Source organism: Scyliorhinus torazame, chromosome 11, assembly GCF_047496885.1.
Source record: "Scyliorhinus torazame isolate Kashiwa2021f chromosome 11, sScyTor2.1, whole genome shotgun sequence".
Taxonomy (NCBI): domain Eukaryota; kingdom Metazoa; phylum Chordata; class Chondrichthyes; order Carcharhiniformes; family Scyliorhinidae; genus Scyliorhinus; species Scyliorhinus torazame.
In genome coordinates, this window is record NC_092717.1 from 190,596,167 (window position 1) to 190,623,107 (window position 26,941).

The following is a 26,941-nucleotide window of genomic DNA, read 5'->3' on the forward strand; positions in this document are numbered from 1 at the left end:
TTAAACCCAGGGAAGACAAAGCTGTGAGACAGTCAATTCATGCTTGTAACCAAATACATCGTCCAAGTAACTTTCTAAACCTTTTCAGGTTTGATCCCTGACCCATATGGAATTGGCTGCTCTCAGTAAAGCAACATGAAGCATTGAATGACAATACAGAATTACTGCTGGAAATGACAATAGTTTAGATATCAAGACGGCAGTTAGTGCTCTCCATGACTGCTGCGATTCAAATATGAAGGAAGACAAATTACTAAATACCCAGTTCGCATTGTGTGGACACTAATCATCAACAATTTCTGTTTTGTGTGTGTGTGTTTGGGTGCACAGGTAGGTGGCTGAAATAACCAGACACATGGTGATCAAATAGTTATTTATAGCACAATTATATTACAGTGGAATGTATCATTGAAATTTAGTGTTTGTTATTGGATAATGTACACATGCAAGAGTCTCATTAAAGACGCAACTCCATCCCACCCCCCAATCACAATATGCTAAGCTAAGACAGTGAATCACTCATCACTGTGCTGATAGCAGCACAGAATTACAGATTTTAAAAAGGTAACAAACAGGATTAATGTGTATAAAAGAACGAGGATTAGAGGAAAATAGTTAAGAGCAGTAAACAAAGGAATGGAAACTCGCATTTCAGAATACTATATTTTACAAACTAAAATTAAACCAATTAATAAAGATTCCTCATATAACTGGTTGGTAATTCTGTGTGTAATGATGCAGGACGTCTTTTGCACAGAACTGAGATGGATGACTCATGATGACACAAAGTTAACAAGGTCAAAAGTTGACAGTTTGCAGTGCAGGTGCCAGTTGAAACTCGTTTAGCGTGTCAGCCTCCTTGGTCACACAACAACCACCCTAATCCAAAGTCCAAGCATTTAACTGTGCACCCAAATGACCTAAAGATTCACTGGTGTGTGCTAAATCTTCCTGAATCTGGATGTAAGCCATTGAGGTCAGCAGCTAGTTCAAATAGACTCATCCCCAAGTTTGCAGCATTTTCTCCTGCTCCAACCTTTGGAATCAGCTCCAATTCTAAATGCTTGCCAACAAAATAATGGCACATTTTAAGAAATGTAAACTCAAACCAGATTCTCAAGTTTCTGTGGGAAAAGAGGGTGATATGACAGGGGCCTCCGATTATTGTGCCCGACCTGCAGAGGCTAATTGAGGGCTAACAGGGGAGAGGAGAAGGGAGTAAATAGAATCCATTTCAGTCTGCTGTCTGGTAATCTTGCGACAGTGTGAAAGGAAAATCACTTATTGTCACAAGTAGGCTTCAAATGAAGTTACTGTGAAAAGCCCCTAGTCGCCACATTCTGGCACCTGTTCGGGGAGGCTGTTACGGGAATCGACCCGTGCTGCTGGCCTGCCTTGGTCTGCTTTCAAAGCCAGTGATTTAGCCGTGCGCTAAACAGCCCCTTCTTTACACTGTTGCAGGCAGCAGTGTAGGCTCCTTTTCCCACATCCCTCCCAGGCTATTTTAGACAGATGGAATAAACATTCGCCTTTCAGCACAAACTGCATTGGAGTAATGTTATAATCATATTGTAAAATCAGTTAGCACATATCAATTGCATTCAATATTACTGCATCAATGCCATTTTAACATAGATGTGCTTATGAATTTAAAGAAACAAGTGACAAATATACTCTCCCAGTTGCCATCAGCACAGTGAAAGACCTTCATCTAGTGCATGCCTTGAAACGAGGCATTACCGTGCCCAGACCAATTCTGATAGAAAAAATGTGACTTGAACTAAATATTAAATGCTGCACTAAAACACTTCTCGCATGATACATCAATTTGTTCCTGCCGCTACCATCAACAGACCTGCATCCATCCTACAGTTATAGTTGAAAATATTCCCTCCAGATTCAACCCAAGTTTAGACGGGCAAAATCTGTAATTGTCCGGAGGGTTTTTTCCAGTTTAAGTGGACCCAGTGGGAACATTTTCAACCCATCTCCATGTACTCTCCCCACCATTATCAGACTTCATCGCAACCCATCTGTGTATTCCAGGAGCCCTGAGACACAACAGAAATATTAAGTTGTAATTATTCACTTGCAGTTACCAAGTTCATTTCATTTCTTCATTTTCAAGTCAGTTCACCCATAGGACTGTCTCACACAGCTCCCTTACTGACTGAAACAAGGCAACAATGAAAACACATCAGGAAGATTGACTCATCTAGATTTGTGTCTGCTGCATCCCATCTAAAATCCAAATGTGGACAATCTAATAAGGTAACTTTTCCATCTTCCTTGACTTCATAGGTCATCTATTTTTCAGTCTGTTCAACAATACGTAGAGTGTACCATCTGTGAATGGTTAATTCAGTTGCCTACTTGGAAAGTCAATTTAAGACATGATCCTTTGTCCACCAAGTAGACTGACAATTATTTTTTTAAAAAGTCATAGGCACTTCTGGAAATAAAAATGACATTTTACTGAAAATCTTGGCAAACCTGGTACCTGAAATCTTTGGCTTTTATTTTTTTCCCAATCACATAGGAAGACTAACTTAGAAAAATCAAAATACGAAGTTCAGAGGGTGGGGTGAAGGGGAAGGGCAATGTACTGACCCAGAGGCCTGGGAATCTGGTCCTATAATTCTAGATCATTTAATCATTTTGCCCTTGTATGTCTGACTCATTGACTGGTTTTGTCAAGGAGGATTAGAACAAGCCATTCTTGGAGTAGGCTTACTGGCAGAAAGGCGGCGTGAATTAGAAAATCAAGGTCTGATATCATCATCCAGTTGAGATGGATAATCATGACATGGATCTAAACTTTCTGTATCCCTGAGGTTCTTGGCATGGGCCAATGCAGGCAAAGGACAAAAATCTCAAACAGCCTTGATTTATAAAGAATTGCACCTTATTTAAAATCCTCGTTTAAATCTTCACAATGACATTTCAATACAACCGTTGGGTCAAAAGATTGGCTGAAATGTATTGCACCTGCCTCAATCCCCTAATTCTCTGTAGTTAGGAGTTATTGTAGTAAGATTAAATGGAATTTATATTACGTGCAACGTGACTAATTTGTCCATCGCAATTGCAGAAATAAAAACCAAAACCCCGCAGATGTATGAAATCTGAAACTGTCAATCATCATCTGTACAGAGATCAAAGAAGTTAATATTTCAGATGTGGATACTTCTCTCCACATATGCTGGCAGACCCCCCGGAATATGTTATGCATCTTCTGTTATTGTTTTGCATGTAGTTCATTGTAGACCAAATTCTTTGGGTCTTTTTGTTTTGAGAGAAATGGTTCATAAATACGTTTTTCATTTCTAAATCAAATTCTACACAGATCTGGAGATTTGTGCACACCAATTAATCGTCAATATTTTATTTCTGTAGTTTTTTCTCCAAACCAAAAAGTGGGCTATCTACATTTAAATAGGACATCAGCCAAAGGTAAAGTACTCAAATTATTATTCATTCCTCCTCTAATTTTCACCTTTTATGAAATATTAACATACACATCCAGTTTGTGTTTCAGCATTTGCACTGCAGTTTTTGAAGTCTGGTGTACTGCGGTGTGTGTTACTGGGAACAGTGACCATAAAAACAGAAACCCACAAGATCATCAAGGTAGTGTTATAGGCAGTAAAAACGTTCCTTCACCGAGACGTGCCTTCCTGTCGGAATTGAGGGAATCCCCAAGTTAGGATGGGATGATGAATATTCCAGAAACAGAATGAGCTATACACACAAACATGTGACAGAGGTAGACATGGCACCCAAAGACTTCTCTGTATTAAGTTTGGGATTGCACGCAATGGCCCAAGGAAGAAAAAGCAAATCTAAATTGGTGTAATTCTAATTGTTCTTTAAAGGTGTTTTAATGTCCGTCAAAAAGGAGGGTGACAGCTGTGTGCTCACAGACTACCATCTGCTGGACAGCTGAAGAAATAGCAAGAGGACAGAAAGTTAACTTTACAATACCAGGAGGGTCAACCAATTCTAATGTAGCTTCCAGTCACTGTCAGAAAATGGATTTGGGCCCATTGTTAGTGGTATAATTTAGTGTAATTGATAATGGTTTTATAATGCTCCAAATACATGGATTGTGACGGGGAAAGCAGTCATGTACTAGCTCCACTGCCAATTGTTGAATAGCAATCAAGTGCCAAGTAACTATCCAAGTCATATTTCCTCATCCTACAAACCTCTTCCTCCTCACTTCTCAGCTGACAGCCAACTTACGGCCCCAGTCACGTACAAAGCAACATACCAGGTTTCGGGCAAAATATTCAGAAGGGCAAGCCATTCAAATAAATCACTGCAGACTTCCTAATGACACTCAATAGTGCATTTTAAAACTATGGCCACTAATCACACTTTAATCAACTTTGGTAGTTCACTATGCTGGAGGCTGATTTTTTTTTAAAAATAGATATAAATTTGTTTCCAATGAGCAAGAAAATTGCACTACATTTAAGCAATGTTTCATACTAATTACCAAACTCAGCAATGTAATGCATCTATCATATTTGCTGGGTTGAAAAAGAACAGAAGAGGGGCAGGAGCCATTCATCAGTCAGTGAGCCTCGTTGCAAGGGTGACAGGATTGACAAGTGCAGTAGCACCGTCAGTCAGTAAGACTCTGATTTTATTTAGTTCACATCCTGTGTGTTTAAGTGACCTCTTGATACAAGTGGAAAGTGAAACTGAAACTCAGGCTGAGGCAGTGAGAGTTGGTGCTGAAATCACTAGAGATTCTTGGCAGCAACAAACATCGCTACTAAAAGATTATCTGATGGCAGACTAATTATCCACTGGACATTGGAACAAGGCTGGAAGATTCTGCACCTTACAATGGTGTCGGAACACAGATCACTGACCCAAGGAAAGATCAGACAACCCACTCATCTGGGAGAGCTGATCTCTTAGGCCACCTACAAAACATTGAGCTGGTCAGCATGAAACATAGAGTTGGTCAGCAAAATGACTGAATTAGTAGCACAAGACAGGTATGAAACTGCAAGCCCGTAAACTGGAACACCACCCCAGCAGAAACGGTCACATTCAACTCCCTCAGTGAAGTAGAATGCAGATATTCACTGTCTGGGTTCAACACAGGAAGGATGCAGATTGGGGGAGGTACTGTCGAATGACCAGAAACCATGGGACCACACCAGAGTACGGGTCAGTGCAATCAGGAAGAGTATTTGAGAAAACAAAAGGATATTAAATGGACCAGTGTCATCTAATGAAGCCCCCAAATAAAACCAGTCGCTGAAAATCTACTGGAGAGCAGAGTCAACTGGTACTCCAGCTAAAATAACCGTTCCAAATAATAGGGAAGGCATTAAGCATGACCGTGGGGACTCAACATTTAAGATGCTTTGGGGGGGGGGGGGGGGGGGGGGGGAAATCTTAAACAACATGGACGAATTCCAGAATGGGCAAAATTGTCACAAAGTTAGGTGTCTGGATTAGGACTATAGGTCAAACAGAGGCCACACAAACAACAGGAATAAACACAGTGGTTGGAACAACTTCCCAAGGCCATAAAGGAGGACATGCAAGCCTTTCAGACTATTACATTTTGAGGATCTTTAAAATTCCTGTGCGGGATATCTGAAGCACATCCTGAGCAAGAGTCAGTCTCAACATGCCAAAGCTCCTTCTGTGTCAACAGGTAAACAAATGTTGACAGTTGGAAATAATATTTTGGCTCAATTCAGTGGGGATGGGATGGTTTAAATATACTCAAGCAAGAAAGCATGAATTTATCTACCATCTGCACCAATGCTAGGTTTGAAAGAAACGGCAATCCTAATCTTTGTACATTCAGCATTTGGTTATGATACAAGACTGGGCACTGTTCTTTCCAGTTTACATGCAACTAACTTGCAATTTTACTGTCGCCATTGTGCAGAATTCAAAATGAAGCTGATCAAACTTTGTTGTCCTGCCTTTCTTTCAAGAAATGCATCCTCCAAATCCCAAAGGCTCTGGTCCATTATCCCGGGAGAGGTTTTTCTCAGGCAATTGATCATGTTTTGTTTAGAGTCCACAGTGGATCCAGAAGGCTTAGGGGGTCTTTGCCGGTGTGAGTAGCCTGAAGGCCCTGGCCATCCTGGGGCTGCAAGAAGTTGTGTTTGCTGATTTTCTGCCTGTTCCGAGGATTGGTGTCTAGGGTGAAGGCCTCTGCAGTCAAGGAGGCCAAAAGATCCAGTGAGGTGGCCTTGCTGTCTGTGCCCATAATATGATTGGTGGTGGCTGGTTGAGAGGTGGCTGGGTGATTCTCTAGGCTCACTTTCATTTTATCTAGCTCTTGGGTTGAATCACACGTGTCTGAGCTCGTGTAGTCTGTTTCTGCGGCCAGTGGTCGACTTGGTGTCATTTGTGATGGTGTAGTCAGTTCTGTCACGGCACTGGTAACCTCAACCACGAGGTCCTGCTGTAGGAGATTATCTGTAGGCAATGGTACGGTAGTAGTCTGAGAATCAGACCACATACCAAAACTGGGGTCAACTGAAGGTAATGAGTTCAATTTGCCATCTCCAATGGTCCCAGCAGATGTCTTAATACTGAGCTTTGCAATGGTGGCCTGGATGGAGCTAATTGGCAAATCGCCTCCAAGTATCAAGTCCTGGGACTCTTGGCGGGTATAAACCTGCAGGGCAGAAAACAAAATTGAATGAAATAAAGAGAAAACACTAAAATCAAAGGATGCTGGCAATCTCAAATGAAATCAGAAAGTACTAAACAAACTCTGAAAATTTGACAGCGTCTGTGCTGAGAGAAATTGGGTTAATGTTGAGAACATGATTCTTATATGGAGTTATAAAATCATATTGGAGGTGAAATGTTAACTATTTCCCTCTCCACAGACGCTGCCAGACCTGAAACTTCCTAGCACTTTCTGTTTTTATTATATTAGAGAGAAAACAGCTCTCTAACAAAACAAATGCACTCTTCACGTACACACAATCACAATGTTAACATCTTTCTCCCACAGAAGCCATGATCTAGTGATGGCCACTAAATTAATAGAGGGTAGGCAAATAGGGAACAGTGATACTAAATGTAGGTTTTAGAAACCTGCAGATTGAAGGAAGAAGCTTGGGTCACTGTCTGTGTGGCGTCTGCACATTTTCCCCGTGTCTGCGTGCGTTTCTTCTGGGTGCCCCGGTTTCCTCCCAGAAGTCCCAAAAGATGCGCTGTTAGGTGAATTGAACACTCTGAATTCGCGGTCAGTGTACCCGAATAGGCACCAGAGTGTGTTGACAAGGAGATTTTCACAGTAACTTCATTGCAGTGTTAATGTAAGCCTATTTGTACACTAATAAAGATTATTATTATTAAATCTGAAAAGCGAGTTCAATCAAAGGCTGCCAAAACTCATTAAAATGCTTAAGACTACCAACTACCTTATCCTTGAAGTGGACAGGGGTTCACCCAACTTGGTAGCCCTAAACTCTGAGAAGTCTAAACTCCTCTAATTCTGACCTCTTGCACATCTCTGATCTTCAGCAGTCCATGTTGCCAATGTTGTTCAGTTGTTAGGTCCTATGTTCTGAAATTTCCTCTCTACTAATATCCCTTTCCAATGCTGCTTCAAACCAAGTTCTGGTAAAGCTTTTGGCAGTTTATGCAGTTTGGTGGCAAAAACATTTTGATAACCATCCTGTGAAGCGCCTTAGGATATTTTACTACATTACCATTGGATTGGATTTGTTTATTGTCACATGTACCGAGGTACAGTGAAAAGTATTTTTCTGCGAGCAGCTCAACAGATCATTAAGTACATGGGGAGAAAAGGGAACAAAAGAAAATACATAATAGGGCAACACAACATATACAATGTAACTACATAAGCACTGGCATCGGATGAAGCATACAGGGTGTAGTGTTAATGAGGACAGTCCATAAGAGGGTCATTTAGGAGTCTGGTGACAGTATGGAAGAAGCTGTTTTTGAGTCTGTTCGTGCGTGTTCTCAAACTTCTGTATCTCCTGTCCGATGGAAGAAGTTGGAAGAGTGAGTAAGCCGGGTGAGAGGGGTCTTTGATTATACTGCCCGCTTTCCCCAGGCAGCGGGAGGTGTAGATGGAATCAATGGATGGGAGGCAGGTTGGTGTGATGGACTGGGCGGTGTTCATGACTCCCTGAAGTTTCTTGCGGTCCTGGGCCAAGCAGTTGCCATACCAGGCTGTGATGCAGCCAGATAGGATGCTTTCTATGGTGCATCTGTAAAAGTTGGTACGGGTTAGGTAAAAAGTTGGTGGCTGGTCTTTCAGTTGCCTAGGTCCTGGGCTCCGGAATTCCATCCCTACACCTGCTACTTCCCTTTCCTCTCCTTCAACAGGCTCCTCAAAACCTACCTTTTGACCAACTTCTTGGACTTCTGATCTAATATCTCCCATGTGGTTCAATGTCATTTGTTAGTTTATAATGTTCCTGGGAAGCAGCGAAGGATGTTTTTGTACATTAAAAGAGTTAAATAAATATGAATTGTTAACGGCAACATATAAATGCAAGGCATCACTGCAGTAGTTTCAATAATATCATGAAGCACTACAAATAGAAGTATGCTTGTGTACCTTTTGAGATGAACTGCTGGGTGCTTTGTTGGAAAAGTTAGTGATAACTCCATGCCTCAGTAACACCAACTCGACATGATTGAGGATGGCTTCATAGCAGAACTTCAGGTGGAGCTAAAATGATAAACCACAATGCAGATCATAAAAGCAATGATCACCTGGAACGAGGGTTAAATGGACCAGTCAAAAGGACACGCGTGTTCGCGCATCTTAAGGGATTGAAGGCGGTCATGGTAATGTTGCAGGAGATGCACCTTAGAGTTACAAGGCTGGGTCAGTCAGGTCTTTCACTCGGGACTAGATTCAAAGACTAGAGGGGTCGCGATTTTGATCAATAAGTGGGTGGTGCTTGAGGCGGGTAGAATAGTCTCAGACGTGGGAGGTCGGTACATTATGGTCAGTGGGAAGCTAGATGGGGTGCAGGTGGTATTAGTAAATGTGTATGCGCAAAATTGGGATGATGTGGAGTTTATAAAGAGGACGCTGGGGAAGATACCGGACCTGGACTCGCACAGGTTGGTCATGAGAGGGGACTTCAACAGTTATGGACTCTGGCTTGGACCGGTCAAGCTCGAAAACGGGCAGGGTGCCAGCAATGGCAAAGGAACTAAGAGGGTTCATGGAGCTGATGGGGGGGGGGGGGGGGGGAAAAGAGAGTGGCTCCATGGAGATTTGGGCAGCCGAGGGTGAAGGAGTTCTCCTTCTACTCACACGTGCATAAAGTGTATTCCGGATTAATTTCTTTATTTTGAGCATGGCCTTGCTGGCTGGGGTGGTGGACACGGGGTACTCGGCGATTACAATCTCAGACCCATGCTCCGCACTGGGATGTCCTGCAGGTTAGTAAAGACAGTAACCAGCGCCCACACTGGAGATCGGATGTGGGACTTTTGGCGGATGAAGGGGTGTGCGAGCAGCTGAGGAAATGTATTCAGAGCTACCTGCAGGTCAATGACACGGGGGAAATTTCAGCAGCGGTGGGGTGGGAAGCACTGAAGGCAGTGGTCAGGGGGAGGGGATCTCAATCCGGGCCCATAGGGAGAAGGTGGACAGGGCGGAGACGGACCGACTGGTAACGGAGTTACTACAGATTGATAGGAGGTGTGCGGAGATCCCAGAGGCAGGGCTTTTAAGGGAATGGCAGAGGTTACAGGCGGAGTTTAGCTTGCTGACCACAGGGAGGGCGTTGGAGCAGCTGAGAAAGGCGAGGGGGGGCAATCTATGAACATGAAGAGAAGGCCAGCAGAATGCTTGCACAGCAGCTTAGGAAGAGGGAGGCAGCAAGGGAGATAGGGAATGTAAAGGACAGAGATGGGAACCTGGTTGGTGATTCAGTAGGGGTTAATAAGGCGTTTAGGGATTTCTACAGCAGGCTGTATAGGTCGGAACCACCTACGGGGCCGGAGGGGATGAGGGAATCTTGGAGGGGCTGAATTTCCCAAAGGTGGACGGGGAGCGGGTAGAAAGGCTGGGGGCCCCCAATCGGGTGGAGGAGATAGTTGAGATAGGGCTTGAAGGCCATGCAGACGGGTAAGGCCCTGGGTCCGGATGGGTACCCAGTGGAGTTTTATAAAAAGTTCTCGGGGATATTGCGGCCGGTGTTGTTGAAGATGTTCAATGAGGCAAGGAAAAGAGGAGTGTTGTCCCCGATGATGTCACAGGCAACGATTTCACTGATTTTTAAGCGGGACAAGAACCCGGAGCTGTGTGGGTCCTACAGGCCGATCTCCCTGTTGAATGTAGATGCCAAGTTGCTGGCCAATATTCTGTCCTCCAGGATTGAGGATTGTGTTCCGGACGTTACTGGGGAGGACCAGACGGGGTTTGTTAAGGGCAGGCAGTTGGTGGCCAATGTAAGAAGGTTGTTAAATGTGATCATGTTGCCCCCGGAAGGTAGGGAGATGGAGGTAGTGATCGCAATGGATGCAGAAAAGGCTTTTGATCGGGTAGAATGGGACTATCTGTGGGAGATACTAAGACAGTTTGGTTTTGGGGGGGGCTTTATTGACTGGGTCAGGTTACTGTATCAGGCTCCTGTAGCAAGTGAACGGACGAATAGGACAACGTCGGATTATCCTAGACTGCACCGGGGGATGAGACAGGGATTTCCCCTCTCCCCACTGTTGTTTGCGTGGCAATCGATCTGAGAGCCTCGAGGGATTGGAGAGGAGTGGTGCGGGTGTGGGTGGAGCACAGGGTTTCGCTCTATGCGGATGACCTGCTTCTGTACGTTTTGGACCCAATAGAGGGGATGGAAGAAATCATGAGGACTCTAGGGGAATTTGGCCTGTTTTCGGGGTATTTGCTTAATACGGGAAAGAGTGAGATGTTTGTGGTCCAGGCGAGGGGACAGGAGAGGCGACTGGGAGAGCTGCCATTTAAATTAGTAAAGGGAAGCTTTAGGTACCTAGGCATCCAAGTGGCATGGGAATGGGACCGGCTGCATAAATTGAATCTGGCCCGATTGATGGACCAAATGAAGGACGATTTTTGGAAATGGGATGTGCTTCGGTTGTCTCTGGCTGGGAGGGTGCAAACGGTGAAGGTGACGGTCCTCCCGAGATTCCTATTTGTATTTGTGTCTCACCATCTTTATTCCGTGGTCCTTTTCTAAGTGGGTCAACAGAGTGATCACGGGCTTCGGCTGGGCGGGCAGGACCCCGCGAGTAAGGAAGGTAATGTTTGAGCGGAGTCAGGGAGAGGGTGGGCTGGCGCGGCCAAATTTTAGCAACTGTTATTGGGCAGGTAATTTGGCCATGATCAGGAAGTGAGTGGTGGGGGAGGGGTCGGCATGGGTGAGTATGGAGGCGGCTTAATGCAAGGGCACTAGTTGGGGGGGGGGGGGCGGATTGGTAACTGCGCCTCTGCTGTTCCCGCCGGCACGGTACTCCACCAGTCCAGTGGTGGTAGCGGCCTTGAGAGTTTGGGGCCAGTGGAGGCGGCTTGTGGGAGCATCGGTCTGGGCCCCAATCTGTGATAATCACCGGTTTGCCCCGGGGTGTATGGACGGGAGGGTTCCGGTTATGGCGGAGGGCAGGGATTGAGAGGCTGGGGGAAATGTTCATAGAGGGGAGCCTTCGTAAACAGGTGTCAACCTTCCCACTCCTACCGCTAAAGGGGATTCAGGACAGGGTATTTTCCAGAGGGTGGGTAGGAGAAGGGAGCGTCTCGGACAATTCTAAGGAGCTTATGGGGTCAGAGGAGACGCAGACCGAGGAGCTGAAGCGCAAGTGGGAGGAGGAGCTGGGAGGTGAGATAGAGGATGGGCAGGCACGTTGAGTAGAGTCAACACATCTGCAACATGTGCCAGGCTCAGCCTGATATAATTTAAGGTTGTTCACCGGGTTCACATGGCAGTGGCCCGGATGAGCAGATTCTTTGGGGTGGAGGACAGGTGTGCAAAATGTGCGGGAGGACCGGCGAACCATGTCCACGTTTTGGACATGTCCAAAGCTTAGGGGATTTTGGCATGGGTTTGCGGACGTGATGTCCACGTGTTAAAAACAAGGGTGGCACTGATCCAGAGGTGCCGATTTTCAGGGTGTCAGAAGACCCGGGAATCCAGGAGGAGAAAGAGGCAGATGTTCTGGCCTTTGCTTCCCTGGTATCCCGGAGACGGATACTATTAGCATTGTGGGACTCAAGGCCCCCGAAGTCGGAGACCTGGCTATCGGACATGGCTAGCTTTCTCTGTTTGGAGAAAATCAAGTTCGCCTTGAGAGTGCCACTGTTAGGATTCACCCGGAGGTGGCAACCTTTTGTCGACTTCTTTGCGGGAAACTAATCGTCAGCAGTCGGGGGGGGGGTGGGTGGTGGAAAGAGAGTAGTTTAGATTAGAGTAGGGGGTCAATAAGGGTGGGACCTGTACGAGAGGTAAATGGCTTTTACACTATGTTATGGTTTCATGTATTTTGTTTATATTGTTGTTGTCACTGTAACAAAAATACCTCAAGAAAATGTTTATTAAAAAAAAAATTAAAGCAATGGTCCCCAATGGTTGCATTTTAAAAAAATTGGTACTTTCAAAATATGTGGGCTTTCACCGGCTGAGCAAGCATTCATTGCCCATCCCTAATTGCCCAAGGTGGTGATGAGCTGTCTACTTGAACCGCTGCAGTCCATATGGTGTAGCTACACAGTACTGTTAGGGAATGTTCCAGGATTTTGACCTAGCAACGGTGAGAGAATGGCAATATATTTCCAAGTCAGGATGGTGAGTGGCTTGGAAGGCAATTCCAAGGTGGTGGTGTTCCCATGTATCTGCTGCCCTTGTCCTTCTAAATGGAAGCTGTCATGGATCGTGACGGTGCTGTATATTTATACATTGACATCCCTTCTGCAAACCACAGAAATAAAAAAAGAAAGTGTACTTCAACAAACCATACGGCAAATTATACGAGTACACAAGGTTTATATGGAGTACAATATTTCCCTGCATGGTTGAGGTATTCAGGCAGCTTCAAAGGAGGGGGGGGGGGGGGGGGAGAAAGAGAGCGAATGTCGACAGTGTATGTAGAAAAGCAGGTTAAAATAGTTTTAACGGGTATCACTCGAGTGACTATGGTGAGCTGGCGCAGTGAATGTATGCAGACAATTTGAGCACGTTGGGGGCCATAGCCAAACCAATCCTGCCATTGTCCAAAATCCGTTCATGTACACCTTCCAAAAATAGCTATTTGTTAGAAAATGCCAAGGGGGTAGGGTGATAAGAAAGAAGGGGTGATAATAGTACTTTAATTAAGTTGTTTATATTAAGATACACAAGTAATGGACATATACTTTGATGACATATAAATAGGGTACAGCTGGGCTATCGGGGGGGGGGGGGGGGGGGGGTGGAAGGAGGGCAAGATATTGAACAAAATCAATAAACTTTCTCAGTGAAGAAAAGCTGCCTGTCTTGGTTTTGACTTCACCAACTGATTTGGATTCTATTAAAAAAAGGAGATTTGGAGGGAATAGAAGGGAAATGAAATGAAAATCGCTTGTCACAAGTAGGCTTCAAATGAAGTTACTGTGAAAAGCCCCTAGTCGCCACATTCCAGCACCTGTTCGGGGAGGCTGTTACGGGAATCGAACCGTGCTGACTTGCCTTGGTCTGCTTTCAAAGCCAGCGATTTAGCCCTGTGCTAAACAGCCCCATCAAAATCGAACATCGATATCAACATCGAACTTAGTCCACAGTAGTAATCACTGACTGCCATGAACAGTGGCTTTCATGAATAAATAATATGAATCATCACTTTGTCAAGATTGGCATCACATTCTAAAAATTACCAACAATGTCATTTAGATGTCACAAGGTGGCTGAAGTGTTGGAAAATCAGGAAACATCTTCACAAAGAACAAAGAAATGTACAGCACACGAGCAGGCTCTTCAGCCCTCCAAGCCCGTGCCGACCATGCTGCCCGTCTAAACTAAAATCTTCTACACTTTCGGGGTCCATATACCTCTATTCCCATCCTATTCATTATTTGTCAAGATGCCCCTAAACGTCACTATCGTCCCTGCTTCCACCATCTCCTCCAGCAGCGAGTTCCAGGCACCCACTATTCTCTGTGTAAAAAGAACTTGCCTCATACATCTCCTCTAAACCTTGCCCCTCGCACCTTAAACCTATGCCCTCTAGTAATTGACCCCTCTACCCTGGGAAAAAAGTCTCTGACTATCCACTCTGTCTATGCCCCTCATAATTTTGTAGACCTCTATCAGGTTGCCCCTTAACCTCCGTCGTTCCAGTGAGAACAAACCGAGTTTATTCAACCTCTCCTCATAGCTACTGTCCTCCATATCAGGCAACATCCTGGTAAATCTCTTCTGCACCCTCTCTAAAGCCCCCACATCCTTCTGGTAGTGTGGCGACCAGAATTGAACACTATACTCCAAGTGTGGCCTAACTAAGGTTCTATAAAGCTGCAACATGACTTGCCAATTCTTATACTCAATGCCCCGGCCAATGAAGGCAAGCATTCCGTATGCCTTCTTGACTACCTTCTCCACCTGTGTTGCCCCTTCCAGTGGCCTGTGGACCTGTACACCTAGATCTCTCTGACTGTCAACGCTCTTGAGGGTTCTATCATTCACTGTAGAGACGTTTTGGGGCCTCCAGTGTGTGTACTTGTATATTTTTTAGGGCTACACCCGATTGGAAAATGGAATGCAAGTATGTTGGGATTTCGAGTCTTAGATGATGATTAGCCAGTTGCATATCTAACAAATTACCTGTCTAGGTTCCAAACTAATTACCGCACTTGCAAAATCTTAGTCAATGGTTTGGGCTCGTGAGATTGGAAAATGAAAATATGCATATGGTTTTCAGTCAGATTGTCAACCTCAATTTCCTGGCACCATTTCGGTTCTGCTGATTACACCTCCTTTTGGCTATCATCACAACAGCATTAGAATAGTTTTAGTTAGTTGCAGTAGATTTTTTCCCCCAATGGGTGCAATACTAATCCATCTGGATTAGAAGATCCCAGGCATAATCTCAGTTTTATGCTGTTAATTTGAGGATGGTATTGGTAAGGCTCACAAAGGACTGACTATTTGGCCAAGATATCAGAGGTCGATTGCAACTCACGTCATGCTCACGCAATATAGATTCATGTGAAATGGACACTATTTATCAAAATGGAGGTTGGGCACAAAGGAGTCAAGATGTCAGGTAACCTTTTTCCTTTGCTGTCAATATACAGGAACTACAAAAGGTCCTGGAAGATAGGCAGCATGTCTGAACATAATATTAAAATGCAAATAACCTTTCAGGACAGGTCACTAAGAAGGCATCAAAATGCAGAAAACCTTTCCTGTGGATTAATGGCTGTCAATATCCAAATAGTTACAGAAATTCACTCATAATGGACTTGCAGACGTCTTGGTTTTAGAGTGGAATTCCAAACAACGGGTGTGAGAAGAATCCCATTCAGCATCAAGGATACCAAAATGGGTGAAAGTCAAACACCGCCAATAGATAAGGTGTCAGAGACAGGATTTGACCACACAAACTGGAATGAAACCAGAAAAATCTGCTACTGCAAGCAGTAAGCCAATGTGAATCAGTCTTCATAAACCTGCAACCACTGTTTCGTCAGTGGACAAAAATGGGATCACAGGCTTGCAATGTTTCATGTTTTCATTTTGAGAGGAGCATGAGGTGACAGTGAATTTTGGACCTTTAAGAATTCAGTGAATGTTAACTCTTTGCAGTGACCTTGTGTGTTGCATACGTTTATGACTGTGAGCTGACGCTACAGCAAAAACACTGGGTGTTGAGTAATAAATATGGATCCTTCTTATTTAAAACCCCATTAGAAAATCTGTCATTTGCCTGTTCGTAAGAGTTAAAGCACTCAGGGGGTTAAACACTTTTCTTTTAAAACACATGTCTTTGGTCAGTTGAAAGGTGGAAAAGGGGGGACCATCCGACCATTGCTCCCCTGTCTATGACACTCAGCAAATGTCATTTCTTCAGAACGGAATGAAAAAGGAGGAAAAGATGAGGGGAAAGGCGTGGAGGCAAAATAAATACATAAAAGAGGAGAACTTTATAAAAGCACACAATCTAGATTTAGGTGTTCACTCTCCAATATGTAGCATTCTCTTTTAACTTTGGATATTCAACAGAAGGCTTTGGCATCTTGTTAGAAGAAAGATTGAAAGAATTTTGTATTCTCTTCTCAAGAAACTTGATTCACAGGAAAATGCTCCTCACTGGTTCACCTTGTCTTGAAGCATGTGTTTCCTCTGCTGCCTCATTTTCCGCACAATTTGAGATAAGTCAGGGATCCCGTTACCAGCCTCTACTTCCTGTACAGCTGCGTAGACAAGACAGAAAGCACCAGTTCTTCTAACTCCGGAGCTGAAAGAGTCAGTATCAGACAACATTTATTTTTGTTGAGTCAGGTATCTGACAAACATGGAAAGCCAGCACCACATTTAAGACATAGGAACAGGAGTAGGCCATAGAGCCCCAAGAGCCTGCTCCATCATTCAATAGGATCATGGCTGATTCAACATTCCTCATGTCCACAGAAGGAGCTAAGAAAGCTACATCCTAAGCTGCACATCCCTAGACACTAAGGGGCAATTTAGCATGGCTGAACACCTTTGGACCGTGGGAGGAAACCAAAGCACCTGGAGGAAACCCACACAACACGGGGAGAAACTGCAAACTCCATAGTCACCCAAGGCGGAATTGAACCCGGCTTCCTGACGCGATTTAGCAGTAGTGCCAACCACTTTGCCGCGTGCTGCCCCATAACCTGTGTGTGCTAATTATTTGCTGGATTGAGCTCGTAGAGTTATATAATATTGTGTGTTGTTTGGGAAGAAAACATAGGTAGTTGAAACCAAGGGGTAATTTCCTGTAATACTGTGTGTGTAAACATTAATGTACGTACGTGTTGTAGTCAATTATAGTCCTTGTAGGTTTTTTTCTTCAAGTTAACAAATATTCTTTATTAATTGTTCGCACAACGACTGGGCTATTCTCCCTCGTTCATATGTCTTCTCACAGTAAACCAAATTTAAAATTTACACCATTAAGAACCAATGTTCCAAGATGCCCTTCTGGGCTTTGGGATACTCTCACATTTAACAACAGCAGGGTTCTTAAAAGTGCCATTGCCTGGCATGGTGGGTATGAGGGGGCATGGAGAGTGGATAGAGGGGCATAGTCTGGCACGAGTATGACCTTTTAAACTTGCCTTTCAAAAGGTTCACTTATTCAGATCATGGTTCATGAAACCCCTGAGGTGCAGTGAACAATAGTCCTGTAAAAGCTGGCCTGACCCCTCAAACATTGGGGAGGCTAGGTCATGCCAATCCCCATAATGGCATTGGAGGGCAGGGTGCGGGCTCACAATCTGCACCAGCCCACACCTTTAACCCGCGGCACTTAAAATTTGGGGCATCAGGAATGGGGTCCTAGCTACCATTTTTATACCTCTATGAAAATCCAGTATACGGAGGGAATGTTGCACTGCCGGAGATGCAGTCTTTTGAAGAGATGTTAACCCAGGACCCTGCCCTCTCTGATTGTTGCAAAAGATCCCATGACACTATCTGATCCAGTGGTTGAGATAACTAGCTATAGTCCACAAAGGACCATTGGCATATTTCTCCATTAGAGACATAATTGGTTATATTTCACTTGAAAGGCAATGCTCTACAAGCGTGGCAAGCCCAGGTGCAGGCCTCCACGAACACAGCCGATATGGGGATTGAATCCACACTTTTGGGGACATCCTGCATCACTCTCGCGACCTACCCAACTAAGCTAATTGTCCCCGAGTGACAGTGATCAGGAGAGGAACTTTGAAAGGAACTTGCAGGCAGAGGTGTCCCCCTACACCTGCTACTATTGTTCTTCTAGGTGGCAGAGGTCAAGGTAGTTGTCAAAGGTGCTGTGGCAAGTTGGAGTGAAAATTATAAATAATACACATTGAAGCCACAATGGGGGTGATGGTGGGAGTTCATGTTTGAGGTGGTATCTTGAGGTGCCAATCAAGTGGTATGCTTTGTCCTAGATGGTGTTAAACTTCTAAAGTTGTTGGAGCCACATTCATCCAGGCAAGCGGAAAGTAATCCAGCACACTACTGACGAGTGCCTTGAAGATAGTGAACAGACATTGAGAGAGTCAGGAGGGGAGTTACTCTGCAGAATTCCCAGCCTCTGATCTGCTCTTGTAGTCACAGCATTTATGTGGCAGGGCCAATTCAATTTCTGGCCAATGAAATGAAATGAAAATCGCTTATTGTCACAAGTAGGCTTCAAATGAAGTTACTGTGAAAAGCAGAAGTGCATGTTGATTGTGGGGATTCAGCAATGGTAATGCCTCAGCACTACTTTGCTTCAGACTTTTCTTCCTCTTACAAAAATCCAAGTCAGCCATGTAATCGGTAGTTCTGACTAAGTTCATTCTCTTTCTTTTTTCAACTTCCTTGGGTGTCATCCCATTTTAAGAGGGCAGGGAAATGAGATTAACTGGATAGTTCTTGCAGAGAACCTGTATAGGACATACAGGTGGTATATGCTTCTTCTGTGCTGCAAATCCCCAATATTCATCAAGATTTCTCAATTCAAAAAAATTAAGTTGAGGCATTTAAATTCTTCAACACAATATTTCACACAACCATTTTTATTCTCTATGAGGTCAGAAAAAGGGCTACCTGCAGTGAACAACAATGGGTGTATGAAGTGGACGCTGATGTAGATAGTGTCCATGTACCTCCTGAATGAAACGCAGCAAGTTACTTTTACTGTCTGGCAAACCCCTACGGAGAAAATAAAAATTTCAGATTCATATTTCTACTTTTAAGTACATATTTCATACAAGTTATGGTGCATAACTACAGATGATCAGACCCTCAATAGTTAACAATGCGTGTTACAGCTCAAAATTACTGCACCAAATGGGATGCAATGCAGGTGAAGCCCGGATTCATGGATGCCAGCAGTCCTCCTACATATTATCCAAATTTCAAGACAAGTTGGTGAGCATTGATAGGCCATTGACAGACTGTAGAGGCACCAACAGAGCCAAACCTGGTATCTCCAACTGCACATTTTCCAGGACGAGGAAGAGGAATGGAGGGTGCAATAGACAAATGCAGCGAAGAAATTGCTGCTCCAGCTAAGATCAAGCAATTCACCACAGATTGGGAGTCAAACTTGGGACTTTCCCTAATCTGTGTAATTTAGTGGAGTTAGTTCATTCTAGATATTTTCAACATTAGTTTAGCGTATAGAGTATGAACGAACAAATAGTTAACTTACAGCTCAGGCCATGATGTAAACTGCAAGTGAATGATTGTTCGTTTCAGGCTCTGATCTCGATACTGCAGCCCAATCATCCGCTCCACATGAGTCTGTGTTATTTTCTGAGTTGTCAGAGTCAAGGTGATTGGTCCGTGTACTATCTGTTGGCCTCGCTCTGTTGGGAAGTAACGGATTACCTTTTGCTGTAACAGGAGGAGAATAAATAATTGATGAGAGAGAAATGTTGCCCTACTCAAAATAAATTTATTTCACAAAGTGGATCCTCCTCAGTACCATTTCTATTTTTTAAGCACTGCTAACCTGTAATTCCTGGTTGAGGGCCACAATCCAAGATGTTTTGGCCAAGAGCTTCTCTGAAAAACATCCCAAGGCACTACAGATCAGATAGTTAGATCTGGATCCAATTACTCACAGTAAGCCCCTAATTTCAATCATCCCATCATGGGTAGTTGCTGAGGAGATACCGGATAGTCAGCCAAAGAAAGAATAAAGGCTGAATATCCAAAAGCATGAGAGCGGCAGTTCTCCTGGCATGGCTGAATTAATCACTTGGACCAGTTAAGAGATGTGGAACTGAAATCACATATAGATCACACGAGCTATAGGCAGGTTTCCTTTATTCTTTAGAAATAGAAAACCAAATGGGTTTTGCAACCTTCTGATAACTTCATGGCCACTTTTAGTGATATAAACTGGTGACTTTCATACAATCTTCAAATGTTCTCAAATTTGAACGTTCACCTTGAGGGACTCAAACTGTTCTTTCAACTCTTTTTTTAAAAAAATATATTTTATTGAAAATTTTTTCTAAACAACATTTTTCCCCCTTACAAAGCGAACAAAACGAAAACAAATCAGAAAATTTTAATACACAAGTAACAAAACCCCATTATCTATTGGCCTAAACTAAACTAAACCCCCCCCCCCCCTCCCTCCTCCCCCTCCCACCCACCCCCCCCCCCCCCCTTCCCCCTGGGCTGCTGCTGCTGGTCATCCATCTCCCCTCTAACGTTCCCCTAGGTAGTCGAGAAATGGCTGCCACCGCCTGGTGAACCCTTGAGCCGATCCTCTCAGGGCAAACTTTATCTGCTCCAGTTTAATAAACCCCGCCATATCATTTACCCAGGCCTCCAGTCCGGGGGGGTTTCGCCTCCTTCCACATGAGTAGGATCCTGCGCCGGGCTACTAGGGACGCAAAGGCCACGACATCGGCCTCTTTCGCCTCCTGCACTCCCGGCTCTTCCGCAACTCCAAATAGAGCTAACCCCCAGCTTGGTTTGACCCGGGCCTTCACCACCTGCGAGATCACTCCCGTCACTCCCTTCCAATATCCTTCCAGTGCCGTGCACGCCCAAAATATATGTGCGTGGTTTGCCGGGCTCCCGCCACATCTCCCACATTTGTTCTCCACTCCAAAGAACCTGCTCAATCTTGCCCCCGTTATGTGTGCTCTATGTAGCACCTTAAATTGAATCAGGCTAAGCCTGGCGCATGAGGAAGAGGAGTTTACCCTGCTTAGGGCATCAGCCCACATACCCTCTTCTATCTCCTCCCCTAATTCTTCTTCCCACTTTCCCTTTAGTTCTCCCACTGACTCCTCCCTCTCTTCCCTCATCTCTCTGTAAATCTCTGACACCTTGCCCTCTCCGACCCACACCCCTGAAAGCACCCTGTCCTGTATCCCCTGGGTCGGGAGCAACGGAAATTCCCTCACCTGTTGTCTAGTAAACGCCCTCACCTGCATATATCTCAAGAAATTTCCCCGGGGTAACTTATACTTTTCCTCCAATGCTCCCAAGCTCGCAAAAGTACCATCTATGAATAAATCTCCCACCTTCCTAATTCCCAACTGGTACCAGCTCTGAAATACTCCATCCATTCTTCCTGGGGCGAACCTATGGTTGTTCCTGATAGGGGACCCCACCAGGGCTCCCCGCACCCCTCTCTGTCGCCTCCACTGTCCCCATATGTTCAGTGTTGCCGCCACCACCGGGTTTGTGGTATACATTTTAGGTGAGAGCGGTAGCGGTGCCGTCACCAGCGCCTCTAAACTCGTCCCTTTTTCAGGACTTTCTCTCCAGTCTTTTCCACGCCGCTCCCTCACCCTCCATCATCCATCTACGTATCATTGCCACATTGGCGGCCCAATAGTAATCTCCCAAGTTCGGTAGTGCCAGTCCTCCTCGGTCCCTACTGCGCTGAAGGAACCCCCTCCTTACTCTCGGAACTTTCCCTGCCCACACAAAGCTCGTGATGCTCCTATCTATTTTATTAAAAAAGGTCCTGGTGATTAATATAGGGAGACATTGAAATACAAATAAGAACCTCGGGAGGACCATCATCTTAATTGCTTGCACCCTGCCCGCCAGCGATAAAGGCTGCATGTCCCACCTCTTGAAGTCCTCCTCCATTTGTTCTACCAGCCGTGTCAGATTAAGTCTGTGCAAGGTTCCCCAGCTCCTAGCGATCGGAATCCCCAGGTATCGGAAGTTTCTTTCCACTTTCCTTAGCGGTAAGCCTTCTATTTCTCTACTCTGGTCCCCTGGATGTATCACAAATACTTCACTCTTCCCCATGTTTAGCCTATACCCCGAGAATTCCCCGAACCTCCTCAAAATTCGCATAACCTCTATCATCCCCCCCGCTGGGTCCGACACGTATAACAATAGGTCATCCGCGTATAACGAGACTCGGTGTTCTTCTCCCCCTCTAATCACCCCTCTCCATTTCCTGGAGTCTCTCAACGCCATGGCCAGAGGTTCAATTGCCAACGCAAACAACAATGGAGGCAGCGGGCATCCCTGTCTTGTTCCCCTATATAATCGGAAATACTCCGATCTATGTCGACCTGTAACTACGCTTGCCGTTGGTGCCCCATAAAGAAGTCTAACCCAGCTAATAAACCCGTTCCCAAACCCAAACCTCCTTAACACTTCCCATAAATACTCCCACTCCACCCTATCAAATGCCTTCTCTGCGTCCATTGCCGCCACTATCTCTGCCTCCCCCTCCACTGGGGGCATCATTATCACCCCTAATAGTCATCGCATGTTAACATTCAGTTGTCTCCCTTTTACGAACCCTGTCTGGTCTTCGTGCACCACCCCCGGGACACAGTCCTCTATCCTCGATGCCAGTACCTTTGCCAGCAATTTGGCATCTACGTTCAATAGTGAAATAGGTCTATAGGACCCGCACTGCAACGGATCTTTGTCCCTCTTCAAAATTAGCGATATCGTCGCCTCCGACATCGTCGGGGGTAGAGTCCCCCTTCCCTGGCCTCATTGAACGTCCTCGCCATCAACGGGGCCAACAAGTCCACATATTTTCTATAGTATTCCACCGGGAACCCGTCTGGCCCCGGGGCCTTCCCTGCTTCCCAGTCCCTTAATAACCTCGTCCACCTCAATCGGCGCCCCCAGGCCTGCCACCTCCTGCTCCTCCCCTTTCGGGAACCTCAATTGGTCCAGGAACTGCCGCATCCCCTCCTCTCCCTCTGGGGGTTGAGACCTATACAGTTCCTCATAGAAGGTCTTAAACACCTCATTTATCTTTCCTGCCCTTCGCACAGTGTCTCCCCTTTCATCCCTGATTCCTCCCTCGCTGCTGCCCTCTTTCGCAGTTGGTGCGCCAACAGGCGACTAGCCTTTTCCCCGTATTCATACCTCCTCCCCTGTGCCTTCCTCCACAGTACCTCCGCCTTTCTGGTGGTCAGAAGGTCAAACTCGGTCTGGAGTCGTCTCCTCTCCCTGTACAGCTCCTCCTCCGGGGTCTCTGCAAATTCCCTGTCCACCTTTAAAATCTCCCCCAGTAATCTATCCCTTTCCTTGGCCTCTGTTTTCCTTTTGTGAGCCCCAATAGAGATCAGCTCTCCTCTGACCACCGCTTTTAGAGCTTCCCAGACCACTCCCACAGGGACCTCGCCGTCGTCATTGACCTCCAGGTATCTCTCAATACACCCCCGCACTCTTGCACACACTCCCTCATCCGCCATCAGTCCCACATCTAATCGCCAGAGTGTTCTCTGCTCCCTGTCCTCTCCTACTTCCAGGTCCACCCAATGTGGGGCATGATCCGAAACCGCTATGGCTGAGTATTCAGCTTCTTCCACCCTAGAGATCAACGACCTTCCCAAAACAAAAAAAATCTATCCGGGAGTACACTTTATGGACATGGGAGAAGGAGGAATACTCCCTAGTCCTGGGTCTAAGAAATCGCCATGGATCCACTCCCCCCCATTTGGTCCATAAACCCCTTAAGTACCTTGGCCGCTGCCGGCCTTCTTCCGGTCCATGAGCTGGATCTATCTAGCCCCGGGTCCAGCACCGTATTGAAGTCCCCTCCTAAAATCAAATTTCCTGCCTCCAGGTCCGGTATACGCCCCAGCATCCGTCTCATGAATCCCGCATCGTCCCAATTTGGGGCATACACATTAACCAACACTACCTCCATTCCCTCCAGCCTACCACTCACCATTACATATCTACCTCCGCTATCTGCTACGATGGTCTTTGCTTCAAATGCTACCCGTCTCCCCACCAAAATGGCCACCCCTCTGTTCTTTGCGTCCAGTCCTGAGTGGAACACCTGTCCCACGCATCCTTTCCTTAGCTTAACTTGGTCCGCCACCTTTAGGTGCGTCTCTTGGAGTTCTTTCAACTCTTGTCCTGGCACTGAACCCATCCTCAGACTGCAACCTCACCCATGAAAATTCTCTTCCCTGCTTTGTCTGAATAGCATTGTTGCTGACCAACAGGGGTATTGGTTTTGGTTGCTCAAGTAGCTATGCTTCATGTGAGCCCAGACTGTGAAGATCAAAAGCTATTTGATCACAGCATATCACAGTTCATGAAAAGGCCACTAAATAATGAGTAGGAACTGGGATCGATTTCACCTTCCCTAATCCAAGGATTGCCAATTGTAAAACTCATCAATACTAGCCCAGCTAAGATAAGCTATGCTTGAAGAGTGGAGATGAAACCGGTCAATTTTATTTGGTTCACATAGCATACCTAATCCTTAAAATGTGGAGCTGAAAGGTGAACACCAAAACCATTTTTATTGTACAGTACTCTACAGTACAACACTGCCCACAATTTATATTATTCAGCATGGCCACAATATTGGTTAATTGAAACAATGTTATTGTCATACTAAAGCAATAGAAGATGTTTTTCTGAAAATGTCATTAAGGTAAAGTTCTTCCAGTGCCGGCCATGGTGTGAGCGGTCGCACATTTGGCAGCTCCCGCTTGAGGCAGTTTTTTTCAGACCTTTTCCCCTTTCGGAGGATGAATGTGTGGTTGAAGAAGGTGTAGGGCTGGCCAGGGGGAAGTCTGACTCCACTGGTGGGACTAGTGGATGGATCCACGGACCAGAAGTGGGTCGAGAATAAGGGAGCAGGAGAATCTTCGTGCGCCACAGCTTAAGATGGCGGAGTGTAAAGGGCCTGCGCTGCCTACCCAATAGTCGATAATCCAACTAGTGGACTTCTTAAACGAGAAGTTCAGCCAGTAGAGGAGAAAGACCCATGAGGACCTAACCAAGGCTGTAGATCTGAAGTTGGGAATTGATTGAGTGGAGCAGAGGCTGGAGTCCCAGGGCCAAGCTATCGGGAAGGTGGAGGAGGTGGTAGGGGAGCACAAGGAGCAGTTGGCTTCGTTGGCGGCTGAGGTAGGAGTAATGCGGGAGACCCAGAAGCGGCTACAGGAGAAGGTAGAGGACCTTGAGAACCTCACCGCTCCCGGAGGCAGAACGTGAGAATTGTAGGATGCCTGAAGGCACCGAGGGAGCGGGCGCTGCCACGTATGTGGCCAGAACGCTGGAAAATCTAATGGAGCAGAGGGCCTTTGTCCGGCCCCTGGAGGTCAACCGAGCACACAAGCCGCTGATGAGGACAAGAAAAGATTCTGAGATGGGTGAGGCAGACGAAGAGATGCACCTGGGAGGGGAGTGAGCTGCGAGTGTATCATGACCTGGGCCCGGATCTAGTGAAGATGAGGGTCGGGTTTAACCGGGTGAAGACTGTCCTCTTTAAAAAGGGGGTGAAGTTAGTGATGTTGCACCCGGTTCGTCTCTGGGTGACTTTTAACAGGGGTGAAGGAGGACATTGAACTGTGGAGATGAATGCTGGGTGCCCCCCCACCCCCCACCATTTTTGGTAGTCCCTGTATCTTTTGTTGTGTTGGTGCTTGGGGGGGGGGGGGGGGGGGGGGGGAGTGCACCATTTGTGCTTTCTTTTTCTTGTTGCACTGTTGGTTGCGAGGAGTGCGAGCAAGGGAGAGGAATCAGTGGGGGGTTGGAGGTTTAGGGGCCTTGGGGCGGGGGCTGCCAGGTTAGCTGGGCGGGCTAGTTAATGGGGGCGCAGTGCAGGGTGAGCAGGTGGTAGTGAAGTAGTGGGGGCTAGGGGTGTTGTTTTGATTGTTCACATGGAACGCGAGGGGGTTGAATGGGCCAGTCAAACGGTCGCGTGTTTTCGTGCATCTGAGGGATTTGAAGGCAGATGTGGCCTCTTTCCAAGAAACACATTTGAAGATTGGCGACCAGACAAGGCTAACAAAAGGGGTGGGTAGGGCACGTTTTCCATTCGGGGTTAAATATGAAGACGTGTGGGGTGGCAGTGCTGTTCAATAAGCGTGTGCAGTTTGAGGTGGGAATATAGTAGTGAAAAAGGCGGGGGGGGGGGGGGGGGTTGGAGTTTGTGATGGTAAGTCGGAAGTTGGAGGGGATGCCAGTGGTCCTGGTAAATGTCTGTGCCCCAAACTGGGATGATGCGGAGTTCATCAGGCAAGTTTAGGGGAAGATTCCGGACCTGGACTCGCACCGACTGATTATGGGTGGGGACTTTAACACAGTCATTGATCCAGAGTTGGACCGGTTGAGCCCAAGGTCGGGGAGAGTATCGGCGGTGGCGAATGAGCTGAAGGGGTCTATGGAGCCTATGTGAGGAGTGGACCCATGGAGGTTTGGGAGGCCGGCGAAGGAGTTTTCATACTTCTCCCATTTGCACAGGGTTACTCTCGGATTGATTTTTTTGTAGTTGCTTGGGGGGGGGGGGGGGGGTGAACGCAGGATACTCGCCGATCGTGGTCGCAGGCCACGTGCCGCATTGGGCGGACTTGCGAATGGATTGGGGAGGGGTCCAGCACCTACAGTGGAGGCTGGATGTAGGATTACTAGTGGAGGAGGAGGTGTATGAGCGGGTGAGGGCCGCCATCTGGGGGTACGTGGAACTAAACGACACAGGTGAGGTCTCGGCCGCCGCGCTGTGGGAAGCACTCAAGGCAGTGATTAGGGAGGAATCTATATTGATTCAGGAGCACAGGTAGAAGGAGAAGCGAGCAGAGATGGCAAGCTTGGTGGACAAGATTTTGGGGGTGAATAGGTGGTACTTGGAAGCAGGATTGTTGAAGGAGAGGCAGAAGCTCTAGATTGTATCCACAAGGCAGGCAGTGGGGGAGGGCCAAAGGGGCAGTGTAGAAGTATGGAGAGAAGGCTAATAGGATGCTGGCCCACCTGCAAAAGCGGTGAGGGAGATTTGATAGGGTGAAGGATGGCAAGGGTGGAGT

The 26,941-nt window shown here is 46.2% G+C and overlaps 1 protein-coding gene across 1 annotated transcript in view; it reads right to left on the reverse strand.

The window, feature by feature from the left end:
• Window positions 1–359: 359 nt before the first annotated feature.
• Window positions 360–26,941, reverse strand: part of ptpn23a (protein tyrosine phosphatase, non-receptor type 23, a) — a 135,305-nt gene continuing 108,723 nt past the window's right edge. Inside the window, exons 21-25 of the mRNA XM_072468199.1 lie at window positions 19,372–19,556; window positions 18,765–18,869; window positions 16,314–16,452; window positions 8,594–8,707; window positions 360–6,664 (exon numbers count right to left, since the gene is read on the reverse strand). Of these exons, the coding sequence (XP_072324300.1) occupies window positions 6,041–6,664; window positions 8,594–8,707; window positions 16,314–16,452; window positions 18,765–18,869; window positions 19,372–19,556 (1,167 nt within the window). The 3' untranslated portion in view covers window positions 360–6,040. The remainder of the gene's footprint in view (window positions 6,665–8,593; window positions 8,708–16,313; window positions 16,453–18,764; window positions 18,870–19,371; window positions 19,557–26,941) is intronic.